Genomic DNA, 26,979 nt, shown 5'->3' with positions numbered 1-26,979 from the left:
GCGATAAAAACACGCTCACCCATATTTCTCAGGTAACGCGTTGCACAAAAAGCAAAATTTGTGGCACGGCCCCCTGGAATTGGCTAGAATTAGGAGATCAGTAGGCGCTGCAAACGAGTAAGAGCGGGCTACCCTAAGGCGTTATTCAAATAGTCAAATATCCAAATAAATCGAGCCTTCAGATTTGATTTGATTCAAGTAATTAAAAGGCAGATCTGATTTGATTTAATTTGGATTTATTTGAGTTGATTTGAATAAATTCGAATGCCATTTATTTGTTTGCAAGTCTGTCCCTAGCGGACACTGTAGAAGCGAACCAGTAGTTAAGAAAGTCCTAGCCATGGCATACATTTCGATAATAGGTCTAGGCCATGCGGTTCTTCAGTGTGTCTTTACTAATTCCCGCACCAATAGGCTTGTCTGGGGATTCGCACCAGGGCAACAAGTGCTGGTCATGCATGGATGGCTTGTGGAGCACATCGCCAGGGTCAGCTACTTTGCTCGTCGGCTAAAGCAAGCCGAGAGGATACTCCTCGTGCTACGCCCCACTTTATTTGATTTTAGGTGGTGCGAGTTCTGACTATTGACTATCGAATATCGGCTGTTGATAATTGTCGGGCTGTCCGAACCTATCTAGTACGGACTAACTCCACACCACCGGACGATCCACTTTTCCTATTTTACAAGCATGCAGACACTCTTAGACGAATGATTTCGCAATCACTCATGGGTAGGAAAAGTGACAAAGCTGAATCGATTTTAGCCCTCCGGGCAATGGAGAGAGCCCAAAACCAAGCAGTCAAATAGCGAATCGGACATAATCCGTCAGTCATGCGACCCTGTGAATCTAGAGTTGCAATCCACTCCACTGAATCCACGGTCCATTCCACTGGCGTGATCGGTTAGTGGATTGCCTAATCCATCCATTCTGTCACGGGCTCTGCCCGATGCTGTGGTCCCGGCTCTGCCAGGCCCGGAGCTTCGGCGCCGCGAAGACGGTCGGCAGTGTAATTAGATTCATTTCGCCTAAGTTGCCACTCAGCAACTTAGATATGCAAGCTAGTGATGTTGTACTTTCCGTGCTGTACTATGGCATTGTACATACGTACGTAGGTAGTGTTCCTACGAGTCGTGCGTCAATAGGCTTCAGGAGGGGCACTGTTACGTTCCTGGCACGAGTACCCTTTTTGCCCTATGGCGCAACAGTTGGCGGACTGTTACAGGCACGTGGTGCAATCACTCTGTTCATAAGCGCTGCATCACCATTGGTCAGGTGTCTTGGCTGCGTATCAAGCAGGAGGCCAAAGCCGAAAACCCACTAGAATTTATGCATAACTTCGCTTAGCGGCTTTAGAATATCAAAGTTGTACGAGACGATATTGCCTTGGACATTGTTGTCATGTCACTTCCTCGGGCACTTGCCGTCAAACTTGTGTTAGGTACTTCGTACGTACTTAACCACATGAGAACTAGGCGAGGAGAGCAGGGCAGGGGGTGGCCTGGAACAGTATCAGATGTCTTGAATGTATATCGATATCATCAGCCAACGTTCTACTTATCTACATTTCTTAATGTCCCTACCAGTGATGCATTCAATACTCAATACTCAATATGACCCCGTATTGAAATAGTTCAATATTGGAGAAGTCCGTATTGAGTATTGAATTATTGAGAAAATATTGAGGATATTGAGGATATTGAGAAACCATGGATTACTAAGCCCAAAATTCTCGATCTCCATGGGACTACCCGACGGATCGAGTAGTAGAAGCTTAAAGTCCCGATCTGCACGGCTCGCCTTTACTGCCACATCTGGCCTCTACTTTGCCGCGGAAGTTTGAGCTATAGCCAGAGCATCCTCAAGGAGGTGACCATAATCTGTATTACGCTCAATCGTAGCTAAATTTAGTTGTTTCGTTATGGTTTTCAATATTCTCAATATCTTCAATATCCCTCAATATTGAAGAACCCCATATTGAAGAGTCAATATTGAGAAAATCAATATCCTCAATATGTATTGAGAATATTGACAGGGGTTATTCAATACCGAATGCATCACTGGTCCCTACTTCTTGACAAGAATTGGCAATAGTTGATAATAGTTTGCCAATAGTCGCAGTGATTGCCAGGCACACACTTCTTATCTAGGCTCAAGATGAGTGTAGGCGGTGGATGACACAATGCAAGATATAAGAAGGAGCTTGAGGACACTCCAGAACGAGTTTTCAAAACATGCTCCTATTTATCATCCTCTTATTCATAATCTTAGTCTTAGATTAATTGTTTCCCACGGGAACCTACTCACAGTCTTTATTATGTGCTCACCCTCCTTCATTGTGAATGTACTCCTTATTACGGCTACGGTTCTATCGCAAGTCACAATTGCGTCCCCTCGGGACACTCCCTCAATTTTATCTCTCGACAAAACCAAACCTCTCGCCACCTTCGACTATTCTACTGCAGACCCTGCCGAGGAGAACTATATTTTCCTCGATGACCGCTTTGCCAAAAACAAATGTCCGACATTTGTCTCTGTCTTTGCTCCTAAAGCTAGCGGAAGCGTCAAGCTCGATGTTTCGACGTGCGAACCGGGCAACTATGTGGCAGTTTTCCAGAATAAGTGGTTGCAGACGCTGGCGGCAGTCGACGTGATTATCCCGCAGCCTCCTAATAGATTATCTCTCGATAAAACCAAACCTCTTGCTACCTTTGACTATTCCACTCTAAGCCCTAACGATCAAAACATTATTGGTATCTTTAGCGCAGACGGCCCTGGTCCTAACGCGGGCGATCCTTTGGCATCAAGCAGGACTCCCCAAGCCAGCGGAAGCGTTACAGTCGATGTTTCGACGTTAAGACCGGGCAACTATAAGGCATATCTTATTACCAATGAGAAAAAGCCGCTAGCGGGACCGGTCGACGTGATTATCCCGCAGCCTCCTAATAGATTGTCTCTCGACAAAACTAAACCTCTTGCTACCTTTGACTATTCCACTCTAAGCCCTAACGATCAAAATATTATTGGTATCTTTAGCGCAGACGGCCCTGGTCCTAACGCGGGCGATCCTTTGGCATCAAGCAGGGCTCCCCAAGCCAGCGGAAGCGTTACAGTCGATGTTTCGACGTTAAGACCGGGCAACTATAAGGCATATCTCATTACTAATGAGAAGAAGCCGCTAGTGGGACCGGTCGACGTGATTATCCCGCAGCCTAATAGATTGTCTCTCGACAAAACCAAACCTCTCGCCACCTTCGACTATTCCACTCCAAGCCCTTACGATCAAAACATTATTGGTATCTTTATGGTAGGCGGCCCTGGTCCTATCGCGGGCGTCGTTCCTTTAGCATCAAGCAAGGCTCCCCAAGCCAGCGGAAGCGTCAAGGTCGATGTTTCGACGTTAAGACCGGGCCAATATAAGGCATATTTCCTAAATATAGCGTATGAGCGGCTGGCAGAACCGGTCGACGTGTTTATCCCCGGTACATTTTCTCTCGACCAAACCAAACCTCTCGCCACCTTCGACTATTCCACTCCCTACCCTAACGATAATAACACTATTTTTATTATACAAGACATTATACAAGACGACTCTGCCGGAATCAGACCTTGTTCAACAGGGGCCTATGCTCCCAAAGCCATCGGAAGCGTCACGGTCGATGTTTCGATATGCGAACCGGGCAACTATCAGGCATATTTCATGAATAAGGCGTATGAGCGGCTGGGGAAAGATATCGGCATGATCATCCCGCCCAGTACATTGTCTCTCGACAATACCAAACCTCTTGCCACCTTCGACTATTCCATTACAGGCGCTAAAAATCGGAGATTTCTTGGCATCTATAGCGCAAAGGGCCATCGCCCTGACGACGGAGGCATTTGTGTGGCATCCCGCTTGACTGAAATGCCCCGTGGAAGCATTACGGTCGATGTTTCGATGTTAGAGCCGGGCGATTACGAGGCATATCTCGTCATGATCAATGAGAATGGCTCGTATAAGACCCTGGCGGGACCGGTCGATGTGACAAAAACCTCACCAAGCACTATCAGGACAATCCCACAGTCGGTTGGTACATTATCTTTCGACGATACCAAACCTTTCGCTACCTTCGACTATTCCACTATAAACCCTGACGGACAGAACTGGATTGGCATCTACCCAGCAGCCCGCTCTGGTACTCTCTTAACCACATCATTTTTATCAAGGGCTAATGCTCCCGAAGCCAGCGGAAGCCAAAGGGTCAAGGTCGATGTTTTGCTGGGACATGGCAAATACAAGGCATATTTCCTAAACAAGCTGTATGAGCCGCTAGCAGAACCGGTCGACGTGTTTATCCCCGGTATATTATCTCTCGATAAAACTAAACCTCTTGCTACCTTTGACTATGCCACTGCAAACCCTGACAGTCAGAACTGGATTGGCATCTGGCGCGTGTCTAACCCTGGCGTTCAGTTCGCAGGAGCTCCTTTGATCTGGACGAATGCTACCCAAGACAGCGGAAGCGTCATGCTCGACGTTTCGAACTTAGCATATGACCACTACGAGGCATATTTCCTGAACAGAGACAGGAAGCGTCTAGCAGGCCCGGTCGATGTGCATGTGCCGACAGACTCTGAACGGTCAAACGACGCGATTCAGCGAAAGATTACCCAGTTAGAAAATGGCTTCACTATTAGCGACACGGATCGGCCATACACAGAGACAGACAAGTATTGGGAGGACAGATGCCCTGACGCGGCCGCTCATTTTACCTATAGAATCGGAAAGTACCAAAAAAAGGTTATTAATCCCAGTACGATAATTGCCAAAAGGATCGAAATTAAGCGCACAGTGGACGCACGGGATCTCACCTTGGCTGGCGATACCCGCGAAATTATTACTTCAATTTCGACGGCAGTGACGGATGCCAGGACTCAGGGCTGGACCATTGGCGCTAAGCTTAGTGGGACTCTGAAGCCTGGCGACGCGGGAAGCCTTGCCTTCGAGGTCTCGGCGTCATATAAGGACGAATCCACCCATACCACAACAAGGACAACAACGGTTCAGAGAAAGGGTGTTTGCCAACCTCTCCAAGAATGCACGCATGAGACCTGGACCTTCCGTATCTATATTAAGGCAAAGTGCACTATCCATCCGATGATAGCAAGTCTCGGTTGGATGAGCAATAGCGGTTGGCATCAAGATGACCCTGTAGACCAATGTGTCAGTCACTACCTTGACTGCCAGCAGTTGGTTGATATCGTAAACACATTTTGTTATTCGCGCGGGGGTCATTGGTATTACATGTTCGATTACAATTATGGGGAGGAGTGCGAGGTCTCTGCCCCAATCTTTGAGAGTGACGGAGTAACCCCGTATAGCGCTCGAGTTTTCGTCTCTCGTCCCCCTGGGACTAGTGATACGCTGACTAAGAGGGTTGAGCTCGACTTAGAGTACGAGACTGGACTTAATCCAGAGTGGGTGTACCAGCTAATGGACTAGAGCGTTGCGGAAATCTGTGTGTAAGTTGGCGGGGACGTAGCTGCGTGGCCGTTTTTACTTAGTCAAATTTCACTTTCAGCCGGGTACCAATACGTTGACACCATAGTGTCAATGGCAGCGTCTCTCATTTTATTTCGCCCAGAGGGGACATCCCTATAGGGCCTAAACGCTAAGCTGTTTACAGTTCATGCAGTTCAGACTTGGACACCTAACAGGCCCTACGTTAACTTATTACCCTACATTTCAACCTCAGTTTTCTCAATCGACAGCCCTTGCTGGGCGGGCTCGTTCATGAGCGGCCGCTCAGCAAGAATTCGATATCAAGACGTTACGACACCTTCGGCACCTCTCCAATGTGGCCTGCCCCAGGGATCACCAGTCTCCCTGATCCTGTTTCTGCTCTACACCGAACCTATCTACCGTTTGGGTAACCCCGGAGGACGGTTCGGCTACGCGGATGATACCGCCATCCTATGCATTAGACAGTTGAAGGCGTAAAGCCTCCATCGCCATACTTGTCCAGTGCATTCCTTTACCACATGTCCCAATTGAATGCTTATTCCCCTGTAGCAGCCTTCCACTATTCGCTGAAAACTCTAGTAAAGTTTTTCCCATCCTTAGGGTTTCCCATCCTTAGGGTTTATGTCTATCACTTAGTTAACTCTAAAGTGCAGCTTCTGCGCAACTAATATAGAGAGCTCATCCAACTTAGTCTCTTTCTAAAGGATCTTAGCAAGGCGCTTTTTATTCTTGCTTAGTGTGGAGAGGCCTTCACGCTATAGCTCTCCTAAGTAGTACAGTAATAGAGGCAACTAGAAAGCTGCGCCTTTAGCCGTGATAATAGCTAGCTCTAAATCTATAATGCCTGTGATATTATGGTTAGTATTAACTAGAAAATTAATATCTCTAGAGTTAATATAGCGCAAGAAGAAAGGACTATACTTGCCTTAGGGGAGGCAGTTAAGAAGACTCCTATAGATAAGGTATTAATTAAGGGGTATAGATAGTGCAATCTCTCCCGTCTTAATAAGACCAATTTTATGCTAGATTAAAGCCTTATCCTAGTCCATATTATTAAATAGACCAAACGGCACTGCACGCCCACTCGAGTCGTAATCGAAAAATGCTGGACTGACTTCTAGCTGGCCTGCCGACGAAGATGATGGTTGCAGGCGCCCAAGTGCTCTAAGAGAATGCTTCTCTAGCTAGGTATAAATGTCGGCTAATTAACGCATAAACTTTTCCCTTTGTGCTTAATCCGCTTTGTGCTAAGCTAATAGCTTTCCTGTAAGCTTTTTAACTAGAGTATATCTAGCGCTAATAGCATGAGATAGATTCTTATTATTAGTATAGTTATAAACGCGTAGAACTAGGATAGCAGCTTTAGCTAGAAAGTAATATATGGCAAATTTACTGTGATAGTTAAAGTTTCTCTTCTCTACTAGAGGTATATTGTGGTTTAGCAGCTAGAATTATCCTAGCCAGGCTTTTCTATCTTTAAACATAATTAAGCTATAGTAGTTATATTCCCTAATAACGTCTATATTTAAGTATGCCTGCTTAGCTAATAGAAAACTAATAGTACATTTTATTTTGTAACGTAAAGTCTTAGCACGCTCGCAAAGAGTATTACTATTAATGCTATCTATTAGGGCAGAGATAATCTTCTTGCCTGCCGTTTGTTGGGATGCATTAAGCTTTTAGAGACACTTTTCCCATACTATGTTCTCTACTAGGCCCTACTAGTATTGCTAGCCTTTACCATTTTGGCCGGACATAGAAATGTCAGAGCTAGCCTCGCGAAGCTAATTGCCTGTCTAGGTATATCTAGTTACAAGGGGATTTTCTGTACATATTAGAAATCTATAATACTTAGTTCTTAACATTTAGGACTATAGTTTTAAGCACTAATACTATACTTGCCTGCTAAGCGCTACCGTGATGTATTCCTATGCATCTTCCCATATTTAGGGTAATATGTTTACTAATATCGTTATTGGGTCTATCTGGCATGCTTCCGCATAGCCATAGTTAAGTTTGCGCTTGCCTTTCTTACTATTGCCTTAACTTGCTCTTATTTTATGTATTTCTTATCTACCTAGCAATTCTTATTATCTGGGCAGCTATACTAATACACTAGAAACTAATAACTCCTAACTCTATATTCCCTAATATCTAGGATATTAATACCTTTATTAATACCTTAGTATGCTGCTTAGAATTTCGCTAGAGCCTCTTTATCTATAATATTGCTTTTTGGTTCCTAGCTAGTTATACTATCCTCCCATTAAAGAAAGACCTTACCCTAGATAGCTAGATATTGCTAGACTCTATAAATATCTTTTTTTTATTGCTTTCTATGCGGCTGCTTAGTGTAAACTATTTTATTATTATTGCTAGGTTATAGTCTCTTTTAATAGTATAGCTTTAAGAGTATCTATTTAGACAGTTAATCTTATGCCTTTAGGGTTATAATTAATATTAACTAGTTAGTTAACTAATTGCTCCTAATGTTAGCAGGCGCTAATAATAACTTTAATTATATTAGCACTAAATATTTAGGATTTTAGTAGGTATAAACCTAGTGCTATATATGGCTTAAGTTATCCCTAGTTTCTAGAAATAAATCTGTCTAACTAGTATAGTTACTAGTATTACTTTCCTTATAATCTAACAAATAAGCCTTTAGGGTTAAGACTCTTTTCTTAGCTCTCTATTTAGTGGGCAGTAGCTGTAACTATAAGGTAGCTAGGCAAACTAAATAGACTAAGATTTTCTTATTATCGCCTAAGGTAGAATATTCCTGCTAGTAGCAGCCACTTATTAACTGTACTATTGCTAGTAATTTGTCCTTATTATTCCTAGTTAAGTTAACTAAATTATAGGTGCTAGGCAGCTTGCTTAAAAGACTTAGGCCTTTATTAGTTATATCTGGTAGGAATATTATATACTTAGATATTAGTTTGTCTAAGAATTTAATATTTAGAATATTACTACTAAAGGATAGAGAATTGCTTCTTAATGTCTTATAGAAGTCTAAAAATAGTATATTAATACTAGTATTACTATAAGTATTACTTACAGCTAGCATTTAAGGGTCTAGCACTATGTGTAATATGTTAAAACTATCTTTTAGAGCTTAAAGAAAGAGGTTTAACCTAGGTAACAGAAATAATATAGACTTAACTAGAGCTTTAATAGACTTAAAGATATTAGCGCAATTTAATATACTATAGTTAATAGCTAATAATTATATAGTTAACTAGACTGCTAACTCTAAGATCTCTATTTAGATTAACTTAGCATTTTAGATACTGTAGCTGTATGTATTATAAAGATAGTAAAGGCCTAACTGCTTTCTATCGCATAAAACGTAATACTCTATATATTGCTAAGACTAGCTGTACGCTTTATTAATATGGCAAATAGTATTAGCATTCTATTCCTAATACTATAGCTGGTTACTTGGTAGGAGCTCCTCTGCCTATTTATCAGAGCATTGCCGAAAAATACAATACAAAATGTATTTTTATATTATATTTATATTATATTATATTTAAATACAATACAAAATATAATACATAGGATCTTAGATATATTATATTTAAATACAATATAATATAAAATACAATATATAGGCTAGGCAAAAAATACATTATATTGTATTTATATATATTGTATTTTTATATTTATAGGCAGTTACTATTAATAGTAATTTCTTAAGGTTCTAAGTTTAATTTCCATATAATGCAAAAATATAGCCTAATTTAAAGTAGGTTTTTAGAAGCTAATTATAGCTAATATAGCTATTTCTAGCCCTATTACTAATTTATTAGCTATTTTTAGCTACTATTATAGCTAAATAGAATTTCTAGGGATTCTTTTAGTATTTTTTTTTCTAATTAAAATATAATGTATTTTTGTATTATATTTTTGTATTATTTTATATTGTATTTTTTTTTTATTGTATTTATTTTATTGTATTAAATATAATATAATACAAAATAGATATAATACAAAATACAAGTAACCCCCAAAAAATACAATAAATACAATACAAGCAATGCTCTGCTATTTATAGAGTAGATAAAATGCTAGACATAATAGAGTATATTAGTATATAATTAAGCAGTAGTACTTAAGTTAGGCTAGGTAGTTCTAGTAATGTTTTTGATAATTATCTCTTGTGTAGAATGCTATATAGAAGAAGTAAAACTTTAAATTAGTCTAGTATATACCTAAGGTTTTAGCTATTAACTTTCTCTAGCAGTAATAAATATACTATAATCTCTTTTAAGGCAGAAGACTATAAACTAGTTAGTTAGTCATCTACTATATAAATAATATTATCTTTTGGCTAACCTCTTTACTACTAGGCTATAATATAGGCAGAGTCTATTCTTAGGTGCCTCTTAGGGATAATAGTATATACTCCTATAGCTAGTAAGTAGCACTAGAGCGTCTTGCATAAGGCTGGGCTGCTTAATAACTAGCTAGCAGAGCATTGTCAAATGTAGTTTGTGTAGTTTTTTCATTTTCCTAGAATATTTATATAAAATAGACTAAAATACTTATAAGAATATAAAGTCCCTTAAAAAATAGATTATTATACTAATTTTTAGGCTTACTAAGAAAAGTGGGTCTTAGAGCCTTAGTTAAAGCTAAAACTAGAAAAACTACATTTGTAGTGTTTTTTACATAGTAATTTGTAGTTTTTGTAGTTTTTTTGTAGTTTAGGCTTATTAGGAATATATAGGACCCACTTTTCTACTATACTACACTGTAGTTTTTTAATTTGCTATTTTTAGATATAAATACTTATTCTATATCTATTTTAGTCTATTTAATATAAATATTTTATTGAAATAAAAAAAACTACATTTTGTAGTTTTCGGCAATGCTCTGTCTACAGGTAATATGCCTATTATAGCTTATATAATATAACCTTTCTTAGGTATTAGGTTATTAAGTAGGTCCTTATTATTATATACATTATAAAGGTTACTATAAAGTAGTCTCTATTATTATATTTACTTAAAATATTTAGCGTAATACTTCTCTAAAGCTACTCTTTTAAGCTATTTTCTTACGGCAATTAGCTTATTTTTAGGAATTCTTTCTGCTAATAGATTAGTATTTAATTCTTTAAGTATCTTCTATAGCTTAATAATATTAGTATATATGCTTATCTTGTGTCTTAGAGTAGTAGGTAACTTAGTTAGAAGACTAGGCTACTAAAACTAACTAATACCTTAAAAGTATTTAACTACTATATAATCTAGCTTTTTATATATAAATATAGTAAATCTATTATAGGATAATATAAATATAATATAACTTTAGCTAAATATAGTTTTATTAGCCTATATAAGGTATTAAGATCTCTTTACCTCTATATATTACTCTAGTTATAAGTTTTTAACTTTTACATGTAAACTTTAAGACTATAAAAGAACCTACTATTAAGCTACTTGCTAATTTTACGCCTAATTATATGTATAGATATAGGCAAATAGTTATATTCTACTATAAAAAGCTTTCTAAATATTGCTAAAAAGATAAACTTACTTAGGGCTTAGTCTTATAGACTACACCCTATCTATTAACTAATCTGCATATAGGTATATCTAGAGCTATATTATTCTATTCTATAGGTCTATCTCTATTCCCTTTAAGAATCTAGATAAAATACTCCTAATTAAGAGCGCTATTTATAATAGTAAGAAGTAGCAATAGAAAAATAGCATTATAATAGAGAAGTTTATACTTATAGCTAGTAACACTAAATCTAATTTATTAACTTTAGGTTAAAGCTTAGGAGAAAGCAAGAATATTATAATTACTTATTATTCTTAGGATCTTTAACGTACTCCACAAGCGAGCTAGACACACAAGCAAGCTAGACACCTTACTAGATTAATAGACCTTTCCTCCTTTAATATTATATTTCTCTACTAAATATTATAGATTTATTAAGTAAAGAGAGCTAAATAGTCTTAGCTATTAAAGCTATCTAGAATACTCCTAAACTAAGTATTTAAGCTATAGTAAAGATCTATATAGTGCTCTATAGTATATTAAGTACTTATATTAAGGGAATTAACGCGTAATATAATACTATACCTAATTCTTAAAAACTTATAAATCTAGAGAAATTAATAATTATTAGATATAATTTTAACCTAGACTTATAATCTTTTTCTTTCTAGCTTAGTAGTATATAAGATATAGTAAATTACTTACTTGCTAATTATAATATGCCTTCTATAGGAGTTAACTAGGCTTTAAACTTTATTAAGTGCTAACTATAGCTATCTATATATTTTACATATTAATATAACTATTAGAGAGCCTTATATAAAGATTTAAAGATAATTAAACCTTAGTTTAAGCTTATATATAATATAGTTATAAAATATAGTATATAAGATAAGAATTTTTATAACTTTAATAAGACTAGCTTTATAATAGGTATAATCTTAACTATAATAGTAATTATAAGCTTAAATAGATATAGCAAGCTAAATTTAGCTTAACTAGGTAATAGAAAATAGGTTTTAGTACTCTAGTCTACTAATTTTTAGGGTAAAGCTATCCTACTATTTATTATAGCTATAGAGTAGTTTTACCTTAGAAATTAATATAAAGATAGTATACTACTAAAAAATTAGATTATCTCTATAACTTATAATAGCTAGACTATAAATAACAAAGCTATAGATTAGATCTAGTACTTTAAAAAGTATATTAAACCCTAAACTTATAGTATATATTATCTTCTTATCTTAGATAGATATAAAAGTTACTACTTAACTAAATTTAAGGTATTCTATAAAGACTATAAGATTATTATGCTTTATATGCTATCTTATTTATCCTATATTCTTTAGCTATTAGATATTAGCTATTTTAGGCTACTAAAGAAGGCATATAGCAGGGAATTTAAAGGACATATAAGAGCTTATATTATATATATTATATAAGCTAACTTTTTTCCTATATTTTATACTACCTTTAAAGCTATAATAACTAAAGAAAATATCTAAGAAGCTTTTAGAGGTATAAGACTTATTCTATTTAATCTAAATAGTATCTTATTACATCTAGATATAAGGCTATAAACTCTAATACTAATTAAAGAGGCACCTAAGCTACTAAATCTATAGGTTTTAAAGACCCTAAATAACCTAATTAAGGTAACTTTATAAACTAACTATATTAAAATATAAACTAACTACTATTAGGAAAGCTTACTAATATTAATTTTAACTACTATAAATTAGATTATAAAGATAATATATAGAATTATATATTAGGTTATACTCTTAAAAGCTAAGGTTAACTAACTTTAGAAAGTAAATATACTACTAAGCAAGCAGTATAGAGCTAAAAAAATATAATTACGCTAAGGCAGCAGTATAACTATTTCTAAGGGATAAGCTCTTTAGGATTAGAATAATATAAAAGAGTAGATACAGTAAGAAGATTATAAAACTAGAGGTTAAAAGCCTTAGGATAAGATAAAGGGATAGTAATATAGTATATATAGTAAGACTAGCTATAATGCACAAACTTATTAGATTAATTTAGAAATATCTAATAAAGAGAATAATAGTAAGAATTAATTAATTTCTTATATTGTGGTTATTTTTTATTATACTCTTTATAAGAGGATAAGTTAGGCTGTCTAGCTTGCTTGTGTGTCTAGCTTGCTTGTGGAGTACGTTATTATTTTTAATAGTTTATTAATTAAGGCTAAAGAAGAATTATTAATTGCTCTTATTATCTCTATTAAGTATAAGGTAAATATCCTATAAAGACAGTAAGAAGCTATATAGGGTTAGGGCTCTTAGAGTGCTAGCATTTACCTTATACTTAATTCTATTAGTTAGCAGTCTGCCTTTTTAGGCTCTACTATTTATAAATATTAGAAGGATAAGATAAAATTAAAACCTAGTCCTCTTATAACTAATTCTAAGGTCTTCTCTAGTATATAGAGTATCTAGGTGCTAATCTAGGTCTATTAGTTTATAGTTATACTTTAGTATTATAATATCTTTAATACTATTATTCTTCTTATAAGAGAGAATATTCTTTATCTACTATATATTAAGATTAGTAAGAGTTAAAAGAATATAATTACTTAGATAAACCTATATAGTTAATTTCCTTAGTATCTTTATTGCTAAGAAGATTTTCTATTATATATATATAACCCCCTTTAAAATTCTTTACTTAAGCTTTTAGTATTTAAGCTATTAGGTAATTATAAAGTCTTCTAATAGACTAATCTTTATAAAATCTCTAGAAATTCTTAAGCTTATAGATAGGCAGAAATAATATTTCCTTTTAAAGTAGAAATTCTTTATACTACTTAAAGTTAGTATTACATCTAGATTTATCCTAGTGCTAGCTGCTTATAGGTTAGTATTATATAGGAATATATCTTTATTACTTAATTATATGCTTATATAGTATATTTATTTAGCACCTAGTCTTACTTCTTCTTAATAGTATTATTATATTTATTTAGGTTTCTCTGTTTATTATTCTTAACGTGTTAGTTAGCTATCTAGCTATAGGATTTAGCCCAGTCTGTAATTGCCGCTAGGTTATTTAGTCTTTATAGCGAAGAGTCCATAGCTTCTAGCTTTAAGAGATAAAGTATTATTGCGTGGTAACTAATAACGGATGGAAGAGGATGCCAGGAAACTCACAAAGCAAGTGACCAAGAGTACTAATTTTATATAATGCTGCTGCCCTCCCCCCTTTCCTCTTCCTCCTAATTATTATTAGAGCGGCCATAATAGTATAGCAATTAGTACTATTATTAAAAACCTAAATTGTAAATGTTACTTTGCAGGATAGTTAGCATTGCGCGACCATCGCGCGACCTTTATAGAGGCAGCTCACCCAGGCATCTATGCATGGCTTACCCGGTCTCGACCGTCTGGCCTGAGCCGAATCCGCATTTTCCTCGGAGTCTGTTGGGACCGTTACAGTAGCAAAGTGGTTCGGCGCACATAGTCTTTGCTTAACGGAATATGAATAGAATGACATTGACAAACCAGACACAAATACATCAATAATACGCATTCGCCGCACGCTATGTTCTAGCTTGCAATAGATCTTGCAGCGCAAATCTCGACCTCTCCGCCTCGTCTCTACCAAGCGTCTTTGCCGTCCATAGCCACAAGTCTTCCTGACTACTCTTCTCGTAACTTGCCGCACTGGATTTGATTTGCCTTTCACCTTCGTAATAAACACCACTCAGCCCCTCAACGTCCTCACCGACTGCCAAACGCGCCAATGTCTCCCCAGAGTCTTTCGGACTGTGAATGTTCGGCGTGAGAAACAGCCTCAGGACTGGTAAGATAACAGGCAGCACGTGTAGCCAGAAGAACCTGCTCATAGCCGTAGCTTCTCTGGCCAATCCCGTTCCTGGCATTAATCCTGGGTCAAAAGCAGAAACCGCCCAACGTATCTTCTTGTCGCTCTCCCTCGTAATCGCCATGAAACGCTCATGTAGAGCGTAGCAGTAGAGAACATTTGCCAACTTGGTACTAGTATACCGTTGCCGACCCTTGTTCTTGGATGTCTCGGGAGTCGGATGCGCGAGTTCCTCAGCAGAGTTGTATACAGCAGCTGGCATACCAGTTGTTTGAGCTGGGTCATGTGTGCCGCTGGATACGATGACAATCCTAGCCGTGTCTACTAAATGAGGTCGCAACAGATGGAATAGAAGGGCGTGACCGATGTGACTTATCCCAAAGGTCTTTTCGAATCCATCGACGGTGTATTCGACGTCGCCAGGAAACTGCAGTGCCGCATTCATGACCAGAGCCTGGATAGGAGGAAACGAACTACTGTCCCATTCTGAAGAAAACTGACGAATGTTGGCTAGGCTTGACAGATCAAGTGGCCGGAACGCAGCGTTGCTTTGGCCTAACTGACGGTTGATGGACGCGGCACATGCGTTCGGATCTGAACGCGCTGCAATGATGACTTGACGTTCTGGACATTGGCGAGCAACAGCCAACGCACACTGATATCCAAGGCCAGAAGTGGCACCCGTGATTAAGATGGTTTGATGAAATTGAGGCGCCATGTCGTACGCTATGATGAATCTACGCTGGGCGTACTGGCTCCGCTGACAGACGGACTTGTTGAAGGCTTTATATACAATTTGTAGAACACGCCGCACGTCGCATTACGCACCATAACCAAGATGAACACGGATTTAGATGATGGAGATAGGATATATCGTGACCCCGTCGGAATGGAAATGACACACAGATCACCGAGCTCAACGGGGATGCTCAAACACAACGCGATCCATTTTGGGAATGGGCTTGCTGCAATAGCATCAAAGGCTGCGAACTCACATGCTGATTTGACCGAAATCGACGGTCCCGTTCTGGTTAGCTCTTCGGCGGAGTGGACTCTGCTAGTATCATGTTGGTGCCTCCCATCCGTATCCATCCATCCATCCCGGCTCAACTGTCAAAACGCCCCCCAATATGACTTCAAGATCACAAAGGCAGGCACCGCTATGCTCGCTAGTCGTCTTGGTGCAAAATGAGTGCCGACGATAAGAAAAATAGGGCGACTCATCCCAGCGAACTGTTCTATTACGCAGCCCAGCACCAGGTGTTAATCTGCGTCCCCTGTCAGTATGCAATCCAGCCATCGGCAATTCCACGTCATCTCAAGGACATTCATCACATCTACCGTCGGAAACGCGACCCGTTCACTGTATACGCAAAGACGCTGAAGCTCAAACGCCCGCAGGATGTGACTCCACCAGCTGGCAATGAGTTTCCGGTTCCCCATCTGCTAGTTGAACCCGGATGGCGCTGCACATATTCCACTTGCGAATACATGTGTGTTTCAACCAAGAGGATGCAGATGCACTGGTCCTCAGAGCATGGGAGAAGATGTGACCCCGATCACAATATGGAACCAGTCCAACTGCAGACATTCTTTCGGGGTAAATTGCTCCAGTATTTCACCAACAGTCATCGGCCGCGAGTTCCTGGCCCGACAGTTATAACACCTCTGTTACAACAGCAGCTCCAGACAAAGCACAACCTGGACCGCACTGATCAAATACTCCTTCAACACTATTTTGACTCGGCACACAAAAGCTTTGTCACAAATAAGCAAACAGAGAGTATCTGGCTGCAACTTGTCCCTCAACTGGCATATAAGAACGAGTTCCTTCTGCATGGCATACTGGCGTGCGCTGCTCTTCACATGGCCTACTTGGACTCAGACCAGAGACAGTACGCAATCCGAGCCTGTGTCCACCAGGAGATGGCAATTCCATCATTCAGAGAAGCCATCGGTAGTCCGACGGAACAGAATTGCGATGCAATCTTAGCATTTGCCTATTTTCTCGTCGTGTACTCTTTTGCCACTGATGGGGAAAGTTCACATAATTCCTTGCTCCTGATAAACGACTACTCTGACGGGAAGGGGAAACAGACATTAATTATTCCCCAGTGGCTGCACTTTATACGTGTGGGCTGTTACATGCTGCGTGATGTATGGGACAAAGTTCAAAACGGGCCAGCCAGCGTTCTCGCAATGGCGTGGGAAGTGGCCGTGGATGTGGGTGGCAGTGAGCTACCATATCTGGGGCATTTTATCGCTCTCGTCCCCGATGACTCGTCTTGGTCAGAAGAAAGCGTTTCAGTGTACCATGCGTCTGCTGTCCAGCTGGCCAAGTCATTTGCATTCATGGACAAGATCGGCATGGATTCTGGCGTGAGCACATGGACTATTCTCGGCATGTGGCCCGTCACAGTCGATGATGGCTATATCGACTTGTTGTATGAAAGGCATCCCGGCGCATTGATTCTACTGGCGTACTACTGCATCATATTGAAGGAGATGCAGCAACGGTGGTATTTTGCAGGACGGGCCGCCAAACTCATGACTACAATTGTGGATTTATTAGATGCGAGGTGGAAGCTGTATATTGAAGACGCTATACGCATAGTTTTAGACGAAGATGGGTAAGCAATAATCTCCTTCTAGTTAATTGCCAAACAGAGCTTTGTCTCTTCATTCGACCGGTATTGTAATCAGAAGTGACTTTCTAGGCAGGATGGCCCGACTCACATTGAGAGATGAAACAGTTAGATGGATGGATTGCCTAGATTGACACTCGTTGCATGGCCCTTCGGACTGACGAGTGACGTGCCTGCCATATAGCTTGGTTCTGGGACATAGTTCCTAGATAGCAATAGATATAGTTATGTTCCGGGCCAGTGACGAATATCCACATCCGTGACTGGACTGAGCCAGTCGCGAATACGGGGTGCCCACTATGATCTAATTCCTGTTCCCTACTGTATCTGCCCTTGCCCTCTTCCTTTTTGGTCGCTTAGCTAACTCTAATTTAGCCCTTATTGCCAACCCTGATTCATTTCCGCGGTTATAATTATCCCTATGGCAATAAACTGTACACTCTCTATTTTCCTTGTAACACCTATATCGCTTGGTATTACACTTTCCTTTACACGGACGTGACACTCCGATTCGTGCACTGGTGGAAGCATCTCTAGCAACAGAAAGTCAGCTCCAAGTCGACGGACCTGCTCTTGGTGGCCCCGCAGACCAGTTTGCGTACATTTATGCAAGGCTTGACCAGGCACCACAGTCACTTGCGGCAGCTTACTTTAGGAGAGGAGGAAACGATGGTAGATATAGTCTCGCTAAATTCATGGAATATCTTACTATATTGCCGAAATTATCCTCCTAGCCTAATTTGTGTTAGCACATACTACATTAATAATAATGTCATGGCTTACCTCTTCTACGACGTCATATTCTTTCATCCATTTTTGAAACGGAGGACTGTTTTGCTCTGCATGCATGTCCATCACCACATTTGCAGTATCCTGACTGACCTGCTTAGTAAGTTGCTTAATCTTCTGGTCACGGAGCTCTTGTTTGGGACCATCGGGAAGGCTGCGCAACACGGCGTTATTTAACGACCGTTGCGCGAACAGCTCGGCGCGAGGCTTGCGCAGATTTACCCAAGCATCGATTGCTCGTGATATACCACAGAGCTTGGTGTTTCGAAGCATACGAGCAAGGCTAACGCCATCTTCGATGCCCTGGCTCAGGCCTTGCGCCGCATGTGGAATCATAGCGTGCGCCGCGTCCCCAAGTAAGACGATGCGCCCAGTCCTGCTGCGCCAAGTCTCCAGCTTCGCGCCCGTCGCAATCTGCCACCGTTCGGCGGTTTGGATATTGTCTAAGAGCAGTCGCGTGAGCGGGTTGAAATCGGAAAACAGGCGACGCAGTTCTTCCAAGTCGGCGGGCGTATTCCAGTTGCTGTCGACAGCGGACGGCTTGCCGTGGTCCACGTCGACAAACTGTACGCCAAAGCTATCGTCGTTCAGCCACCGGCTCAGTGTGAATCGACCAGGACCCATTGTTCCGTGAGTTATTCCAGGAGCGAAGCGATTAGCAAGCTGTTTGTTTCCCCGGATGACGGAGCCCGGCAGCGACGAGAGGAAGATGGCTTCTCTGGTGGTGGTAGGATCAACATCAACGCCTGGAAATATCTGCTTTCGTATTGCCGATTTGATTCCTCTTCCTTTTTAGTTATAATAATGCAACGATTTTAGGTCTAGCTCACCATCTGCGCCTATAATCAAATCAGCTGAGAGGCAGTCACCATCGCTGGTTGTGATCACAGGCTGAGTCGGATGATCAGTGATTGACACGGCATTTCTGCCAAAAAGAACTTCAACGCTGCACTCCATCGCAAGACTATGCATGACCCTCTGCACAGACGGGCGATCAGTGTCAAACCTCTTCTCCACAGACCTTGTGATCGCGAAGGGCTCGCTGTCTTTGTATGACCACCACCACAGCTCTTCGTTTGCGACGCTAACCCGATTGAGTGCATCGTGCGCTCCCTTGATGTTTCTCAGCGCTTTGACAGCCGCTGGCTGTATTACAAGTGCGTTCCCGCGATGTTGGAGAGCCCTTTGCCTCTCAATGACGGTGACAATATGCCCATCTTGCCGGAGCGCTGTGGCGGCACAGAGGCCCGCAGGGCCAGCGCCCACGACTACTATCCGGAGACAGGGCCTCGCAATCGACGACATGTAGTAAATTGGCAATAAGAGAATGAACAATTGTTGAATCAAGGAAAGACTTGTAAATTGAGTGTGGCCGTTGCCGGGTCGTTCGGAAATGATCGGGCCGTAACCTTAAAACGCCACGACGGCCCCACACAGTGCCGCCAATAGGCATTCTGAGCCGCATGTAAGAGCTCGGAGTGTTACCATATTCCAGGCCATCCTCGGCTTCCATCTACACAAAGTGACTACGCTACAGTATGGGTGCTTGCTGAACCTACTTACGTAGTGTCAGCTCCATTCCAAAAGTCCTCGGGAGCATGCGATGCCAATTCCGCCGCGCCGACAGTCGCCGCGCAGGACTATAGGTATCGCAAGGAATAGCTATGGAATTAAGGGATTAAAGGAAATAACTGATTGAATTGGACTATCTGACTGACTATCTGCTTGTCTGTCTGACTAACTAATAGAAAGAAGGGGAAAATAACCTCCTTTTATAGACTAATTTAAGGGACTTTTCTGATATTAGAAGGGAAAGCTAAAGGAAGGAAGGTTTAATAAAAGCATTAAATATTAAACCTTATTTCTGTTGGAAAGAAAGGTCCCTTAGAAGGAAGGTTAGAACAAGCAAGTAATATTAAACCTTTTCTTATTAATATACCTCTCTAGCTTAGATTAAAGGTCTTTAATTTAAGCTATATCCTAGTTAACTAATTCTTTCTTTTCTTCCCTTTTAATAATACTAAAGATATTAATAAGTCCTAATTTACTAATAAAAGCATTAAATTTCTAACCTAATAGTATTTTAGTTAATCTATTAGCTATATTATCTGCTATTAGAATATAGGAAATATTAAATTTCCCTTTTTAAAATAACTAATAAATCTAGCTACTGTAAATATTAATATAATAAAGAGCTATTTTTAATTAAGGGATTTAACTATTAATAAGTCTAATAGTCTAAAGGTTATTACACTAAATTAAGAGCTTCCCTTTAAGATAAAGATAAACCTATTAGAAAAGATATTAACTTAAAATAACCTCTTTAATAGTATAAGTAAAAGTAAGTAATTCTACCTTTATAGATAAAGTTATTACTATTTCCTGCTTTATTATAGTCTAGCTAATTAGTCTATTAAAGAGCTAAATAATTAAGCCCTATAATAACCTTTAGGAAATTAGGTTATCTATAAAAGCTATATTAGAAGCTATTTTAAGGTTAAGAATATTACTATTATTAAATTTAATTATAAGGTATTATAAGGGATAGAGGTATTTAATAACTTAGATGCCTGCTTAAATATAGGCATCTAAGAGATTAAAAAGGAATTCTGCTAATTTAGCAGCCTATTTTATAATATTAACCCTAGTGTTGCTTCCACCGCCGTCTTTGGCGGCGGAGCCAGTAGCCTGCGAATGGCTTCAAACAGTGGCTGAAACAGACCTCACGTGAGCAGGCTTCAACACCAACACAGGCGTACGTTATCTATAGCTAGATGAATTCAACAAGCATCAATCAACCAGTTACGAGTACCCCAAACCGCGTGATAATTATCACCCGAATAGAAGCCTTGCGCTTCCAACACTGATCAGTGGTTGCAAGACCACAGACAGCAAGGAACCCAAGAAGAGATAGATCTCTGCCACCACTGCAGACTTTCTATGCTATCCAAAGGAAATTGATTTTGAGTGCTGCTGCCGCTTTTTGCGTACTGTCGCCGCGCCTCGAAGCAATCCCTTCATCGTCCATCACGAGAAAACGTCTTCTGCAAAGGAACATCATCACCTATGAGTCATTAGTTTGACTGCTGATCTTTGATCCCACGCCCAGGAAAATACCACCAAAAAGCTCCAGCTTACCCTGAATTCTATCCTACCCCTGAATTTACCCCTAAGCTTCTTCCTCCTGCCTCCCACTTTAATAATAACAATGGCAGAAGAAGATAGTGATGCCTTATCCCTCCAAGGCGATGAAACTATCACCGAGCCGCCTCCCTTTGACCCTGATCTTTATGATCCTGACGAACCAACCACCCCCTCGAACTTCGACCTAAGGAAACCCACTGCGAAAAAGGTTAATGACGCTATTAGCTGGGCTACCAACTATTACTGGGAACGCAAACGGAGCCCTCATGATATATGGCAATGCCTTATTGACGACTTTGCCGACTGGAACCATAGCCATTTTAACCGCTCGAGAAAGGCCAACCTCCGTGACTTCCGCGATACCCTCCGTGCAAAGGGGGTCTATATCAGAAAGGAAGACCGGTTCCCAATTGTTAATGCCATTATGGAAGCCGTGTCTTCTCCGGGCTTCCCCACATGGCCGGACAACGATCCACAGCGCCCTCCACGATCCTCCACACCCCCACCGAGTCCATCAATAACGAAGCCTGTCACGGCACCGACCCGAGAACGACCTAAAACAGCCCAACCAGAGGTCATTATAGCCCCTAAGACAGCAGTACCTACCACAACTCGCACGTCTGGAGGCGTCGATACACCTCCCCCGGTGGTCAATACACCACAGTCATGGGGGTCCCTGGCTGGGGAAGGGCGATCACCTTCTTCCTCAGACGGTGAAGTGCCCCCTGACCTACTCAGACGCCTAGACAGCCTCACCAAAGGCTATCAGGAAAGTGACAAATTCTCAGGCCGAGAATATGACTTCCTCTTGACCAAAGTCAACATGTTTATTGATAAATGCAAACGGATTGACTATCCGCGAGACCAGCTCGCTCGGGCCGTCCCAGTCATGCTCACAGGACCAGCATACCGGTACTATCTCAACAATCTAGCTAACAAAGGAAAAAGTTATAACGACCTCATCCACGCCCTCCAAAAGAGGTACGAAACAGAGGCAATTCGAGACCGATACCTCCGCGAGTGGGAAAGCCTTAATCTCGCCGCGATTGTCAACCAACATCGTGACAAACGTCTCTCATCCTGCCTTGAGATCCTCACGGAGAAGATACAACTGCTTCACCAGGGCCTCTTCCGACCTGGTGATACGGGCTTCAATAGCATGAGGGATAAGCTCAAGATTGCCGCTTCTAAGACCCCGGCTTGCAAGGTGCCGTTAATGAAGCCGGCAAAGACCTTTGAAGACCTTGCCGCCGAGCTCCAGCAAGCTATCGCTGTCCACGAGGAAATAACGCCCCAGCCAGCAGAAGTCTTTTATACTGATCGCGCTTTCAAACGCGGTGGAGGAAACGCCTCAAATTATAACCAAAAAGGGCAGTTCCTGAACCACCAGAAGAAGTGCTACGTTTGCCGCCAACCTGGCTGCTGGTCGACCAAGCATAGCGACCAAGAACGCTCCCAAGCTCGAAATTCCTGGCTCCAAAAGAAGCACCCAACGCCTCCAACGGCCAAGAGGTATCAAGCGTTCCTAACTGCCTTTGAGGGTGAAGATAACGATGAGGATACCGCCCTCCTTGACGAAATGTATAGACAGAATTCCTTTAATGATGCCAACAGTGACGATGATGACAATGACGAATTCCTCCCTGTCGGCAGCAGTAACATGTTTGCTAGTACGGGTACTATTACCCAGAATTTCTTAGCCACGGCAGCAATTCCACAGCCAGTGGAAATCCTCGCTGGTTTGAGAGACCAAGCGTTCAAGCATGCCCTATTGGCTGAAGATCCCTATTTTATAAAAGAACCAAAAGAGACTGCTATTTTCATCTCTGAGGAAAGATATTCTGACCATATCTTTAGAGGCATCCTGCCTGATACCGGCGCCGCCGGTACATCCAACGCAGGCATGCCACAGGTTAGAGCCTTAATGAGGATAATGCCGTCACTAAAGATTAAAGACGCACCAGCAACAACGATCTATTTTGGTGCAGGATCAGCCTTATCAATCGGCATCATTAGAGTACCAACAGTATTCGGAAATATCACCTTCCATGTACTGCCGACCGCCACTCCTTTCCTGTTCTCCATCACAGATATGGATAGGATGTATGTACGATTGGATAATCTCACCAATCGCCTTATCCAAGGAGACATCACTGTGCCTGTTATCAGGCAATGGGGCCATCCCTGGTGGCTCCTCGAGCCAGCAGCTTCCGCAGCCTTCCACCTCACAGAAACGCAGCTTCGGCAACTACATCGCCGCTTTGGACACCCGTCTGTTGAGAGACTATCAAGAATCTTAACAAAAGTCGGGGAAGAATATAGTAGTGACGTTCTTAAGCGACTGACTGATATCTGCCACCATTGTCAAATGAACGGAAGAGCCCCAAGCCGCTTTAAGTTCACCCTTCGAGATGATCATGAGTTTAACCATGAGATTATTGTGGACATCTTCTTTATTAATGGCCAACCAGTCCTCCATGTTATTGACTCTGCAACTGCCTTCCAAGCTGCTAAGTTTCTTAATAATAAAGAACAAAAGGCAAGGGATCTTTGGGATGCCATTATGGCCTGTTGGATTAACACGTACCTTGGGCCTCCCGAATGGATAGTTCATGACGCTGGAAAGAACTTTAGCTCGGCAGAATTCAAACAGTATGCCAAAGGCCTGTATATCCGTGTTCAGGAAATGCCAGTCGAGGCACACAATAGTATTGGCAAGGCAGAAAGATATCATGGCCCTCTCCGCCGTGCATATCAGATAATTGACGCAGAACTTGGCGACGCTCTGACCGACGATCAGAAGCTTCAAATGGCTGTAAAAGCTATAAATGATACAGCTGGCCCAGACGGACTCGTCCCAACACTTCTAGTCTTTGGCGCCTATCCCAGGATGACGGATGATTCGCCCCCTAGCTTTAGCGTCGTGCAGAGAGCTGAAGCTATCCGTAAGGCAACTAGTGAAGCCAGACGAGCCCTCGCTAAGCGGCAGGTCCAAAATGCCCTCTTAACGAGGAACGGCCCAGACACAACCCCATTACATACCCTTCCATTGCAATCCAAGGTTCGCGTTTGGAGAGAAAAGAACGGGTGGCAGGGCCCCTTTGAACTTATTGCCGTTGAAGGCGAGACCTGCACCGTTGCTAATGAGGCTGGAATAACCTCGAAGTTCCGTTCCACGATTGTACAACCCTATCTAGAGGATAAGGATACAACCCCAACGGATAACAAGCTACCCCAACAGCAGGCTGTTAACCAAGATAATGCTGAGGTTGCTAACGAGAGTGACGGGGAGGTTAACCAGGACGAAGATATCAGAGATAGCATTGCTGTTGCTATCCCAACAGCAAGACGAGGCCCGGGAAGACCGCGTAAAGACCCAGAGACCAGAAGAGCTCCTTATCAAACATTTCCAAGAAGAGGCCCAGGAAGGCCACGTAAACGCCTTATCGAAGAACAGTACTTCTTTAACGCCCTTGAGGACCCGCCCGAACGTACCAAGCTCCTTAAGAGCATCAAAACAATAGCATTCCTGACCACGAAGGAGCAAGGAGACCGCGACCTTGCTGTCCTTCTCCGCAGTAAAGGACTCATAATCACCCCTGGCCAGCCGTTTGAAATCTCAGGCCGCACTGAGATTGATAACTTGATAGCCAGAGGTGTCTTTAAATTTGAGCTTTATGACCCTATAAAGCATGCTAAACTTCGCATCTTTGACTCACGAATGGTTAATGAGGTCAAAGGCAAGGATACAGCTGCCCCATATGAGAAATCTCGCCTCGTCATTCGGGGATATAATGACGAGGGTAAAGCCTTCATTTTGACGCAATCACCAACAATACAACGAGCCAGCCAACGGCTTATGATTGCACTCGCGCCCTCTCTCTTCCAACGAGGAATTATCCTCTGGATAAGGGATATTACCCAAGCCTATGTGCAATCTCAAACACCTCTCCAAAGGACGATTATCGCAAAGATTCCTGAGCAACTCCGCGGTAGATACCCAGAAGGCACCATCATGGTAGTAGTTAAACCGTTATACGGAATACCAGAAGCCGGCACCCACTGGTGGGCGACTTATTCCACCCACCATCGAGAAAAGCTAAAGATGGCGACCTCGACTTACGACCCATGCCTGCTGATCTCAGAATGCGACAAGTTTGGTATCATTGGGATGCAAACCGATGACACACTTGGACTTAGTGACAAACAGTTCTCTAATCTTGAAGAGGAAGAGCTCCAGAAGGCAGCTTTTGCAGCAAAGCCAAAGGAAGTCCTCAAGGTGGAAAAGCCACTCACTTTCAATGGCTGCCGAATCTCTCTTAACGCCGATGGAAGCATCATGATGACCCAGAAAGAACAGGCTTTAAAGCTTCAGATTCCAACAACCAATCAGGAATATATTGAGCAACGAGCCCGCGGCGCATATCTCGCCAGTATCTGCCAACCAGAGGCAGCCTTTGACCTTTCAGTTGCTGCCCAACAAAAGGAACCATCTAGCGATGACTTTAAACGTCTAGGACGCCGCATCCAGTGGCAGATTGATAACCCAGGTAGAGGCCTAAAATGTATACCATTTGACCTCGATAAAGCAAAGCTTTTTGTGTTTGTTGATGGCTCTTTTGCCAACAACGAAGATCTGAGTTCCCAGCTGGGATACATTATCGTCATCGGTACAGAAGAAGAGACCAACAATGGCGAAATGCTCGTTAAAGGCAACATCATCACGTACTCTTCAACCAAGTCAAAGAGAGTTACGCGAAGTGCCCTAGCCTCTGAGCTTTATAGCATGGTTCAAGGCACAGACATTGGATACGCGATAGCCTCGACTTTAAAGCTCATCACAAAACAACTGGGAATTCCAGACATCCCCACGATCCTTCTCACGGACTCGTATTCCCTATATGAGTGCCTTGTTAAGCTCGGCACAACCAAAGAGAAGAGGCTCATGATAGATATCATGGCTCTCCGACAGTCATACGAGCGCCGCGAAGTCCATGAAGTCAGATGGATCAACGGAGGAGATAACCCGGCAGACGCGATGACGAAAGCATCGCCAAATCACGCGTTGAGAACCCTTATCGACAAGAATAAGATCGCGATACGAGTGGAAGGCTGGGTAGAGAGGAAGAAGGACGAAAAGTGAGGGAATTACCGTGGCCAAATTGTTAGGATATAGCCACCACGGTACAAGGTAAGAATACAAGAAAACTTGGCTTCAGAACAGAGGAATTTGCCTCTAGTGTGTACGCCTTCAACAGGTGTCTTGTTTTATTTTGTTTTCGAATGAATTGAGGCCTCAAAGAGAGAAGCTGCCAGTGTTGCTTCCACCGCCGTCTTTGGCGGCGGAGCCAGTAGCCTGCGAATGGCTTCAAACAGTGGCTGAAACAGACCTCACGTGAGCAGGCTTCAACACCAACACAGGCGTACGTTATCTATAGCTAGATGAATTCAACAAGCATCAATCAACCAGTTACGAGTACCCCAAACCGCGTGATAATTATCACCCGAATAGAAGCCTTGCGCTTCCAACA

At 41.6% G+C, this 26,979-nt stretch overlaps 5 protein-coding genes across 5 annotated transcripts; 3 read left to right on the top strand and 2 right to left on the bottom strand.

The window, feature by feature from the left end:
• Positions 1 to 2,180: 2,180 nt before the first annotated feature.
• Positions 2,181 to 5,480, top strand: VFPPC_18573 (hypothetical protein; the record flags this gene model as incomplete). The annotated part of the gene is made up of 1 exon (XM_022430162.1): positions 2,181 to 5,480. One exon carries the CDS (start codon positions 2,181 to 2,183, stop codon positions 5,478 to 5,480), a length of 3,300 nt encoding a protein of 1,099 aa, XP_022284844.1.
• A 9,106-nt stretch (positions 5,481 to 14,586) lies between these two features.
• VFPPC_12310 (short-chain dehydrogenase) lies at positions 14,587 to 15,588 on the bottom strand (the record flags this gene model as incomplete). The annotated part of the gene is made up of 1 exon (XM_018290233.1): positions 14,587 to 15,588. One exon carries the CDS (start codon positions 15,586 to 15,588, stop codon positions 14,587 to 14,589), a length of 1,002 nt encoding a protein of 333 aa, XP_018135880.1.
• A 470-nt stretch (positions 15,589 to 16,058) lies between these two features.
• Positions 16,059 to 17,504, top strand: VFPPC_17143 (fungal specific transcription factor domain-containing protein; the record flags this gene model as incomplete). Its single annotated transcript, XM_018294892.1, has 1 exon — positions 16,059 to 17,504. One exon carries the CDS (start codon positions 16,059 to 16,061, stop codon positions 17,502 to 17,504), a length of 1,446 nt encoding a protein of 481 aa, XP_018135881.1.
• Positions 17,505 to 18,161: 657 nt separating this feature from the next.
• On the bottom strand, positions 18,162 to 19,609 carry VFPPC_12311 (FAD dependent oxidoreductase domain-containing protein; the record flags this gene model as incomplete). Its single annotated transcript, XM_018290234.1, has 3 exons — positions 18,162 to 18,245; positions 18,299 to 19,086; positions 19,135 to 19,609. 3 exons carry the CDS (start codon positions 19,607 to 19,609, stop codon positions 18,162 to 18,164), a joined length of 1,347 nt encoding a protein of 448 aa, XP_018135882.1.
• A 1,903-nt stretch (positions 19,610 to 21,512) lies between these two features.
• VFPPC_17144 (transposase) lies at positions 21,513 to 26,591 on the top strand (the record flags this gene model as incomplete). The annotated part of the gene is made up of 1 exon (XM_018294893.1): positions 21,513 to 26,591. One exon carries the CDS (start codon positions 21,513 to 21,515, stop codon positions 26,589 to 26,591), a length of 5,079 nt encoding a protein of 1,692 aa, XP_018135883.1.
• Between the last annotated feature and the right edge of the window lie 388 nt (positions 26,592 to 26,979).

The sequence above is a fragment of the Pochonia chlamydosporia genome (genome assembly GCF_001653235.2).
Source record: "Pochonia chlamydosporia 170 chromosome Unknown PCv3seq00027, whole genome shotgun sequence".
Classification (NCBI taxonomy): Eukaryota; Fungi; Ascomycota; class Sordariomycetes; order Hypocreales; family Clavicipitaceae; genus Pochonia; species Pochonia chlamydosporia.
This window is presented reverse-complemented; position numbering and strand designations above follow the sequence as displayed.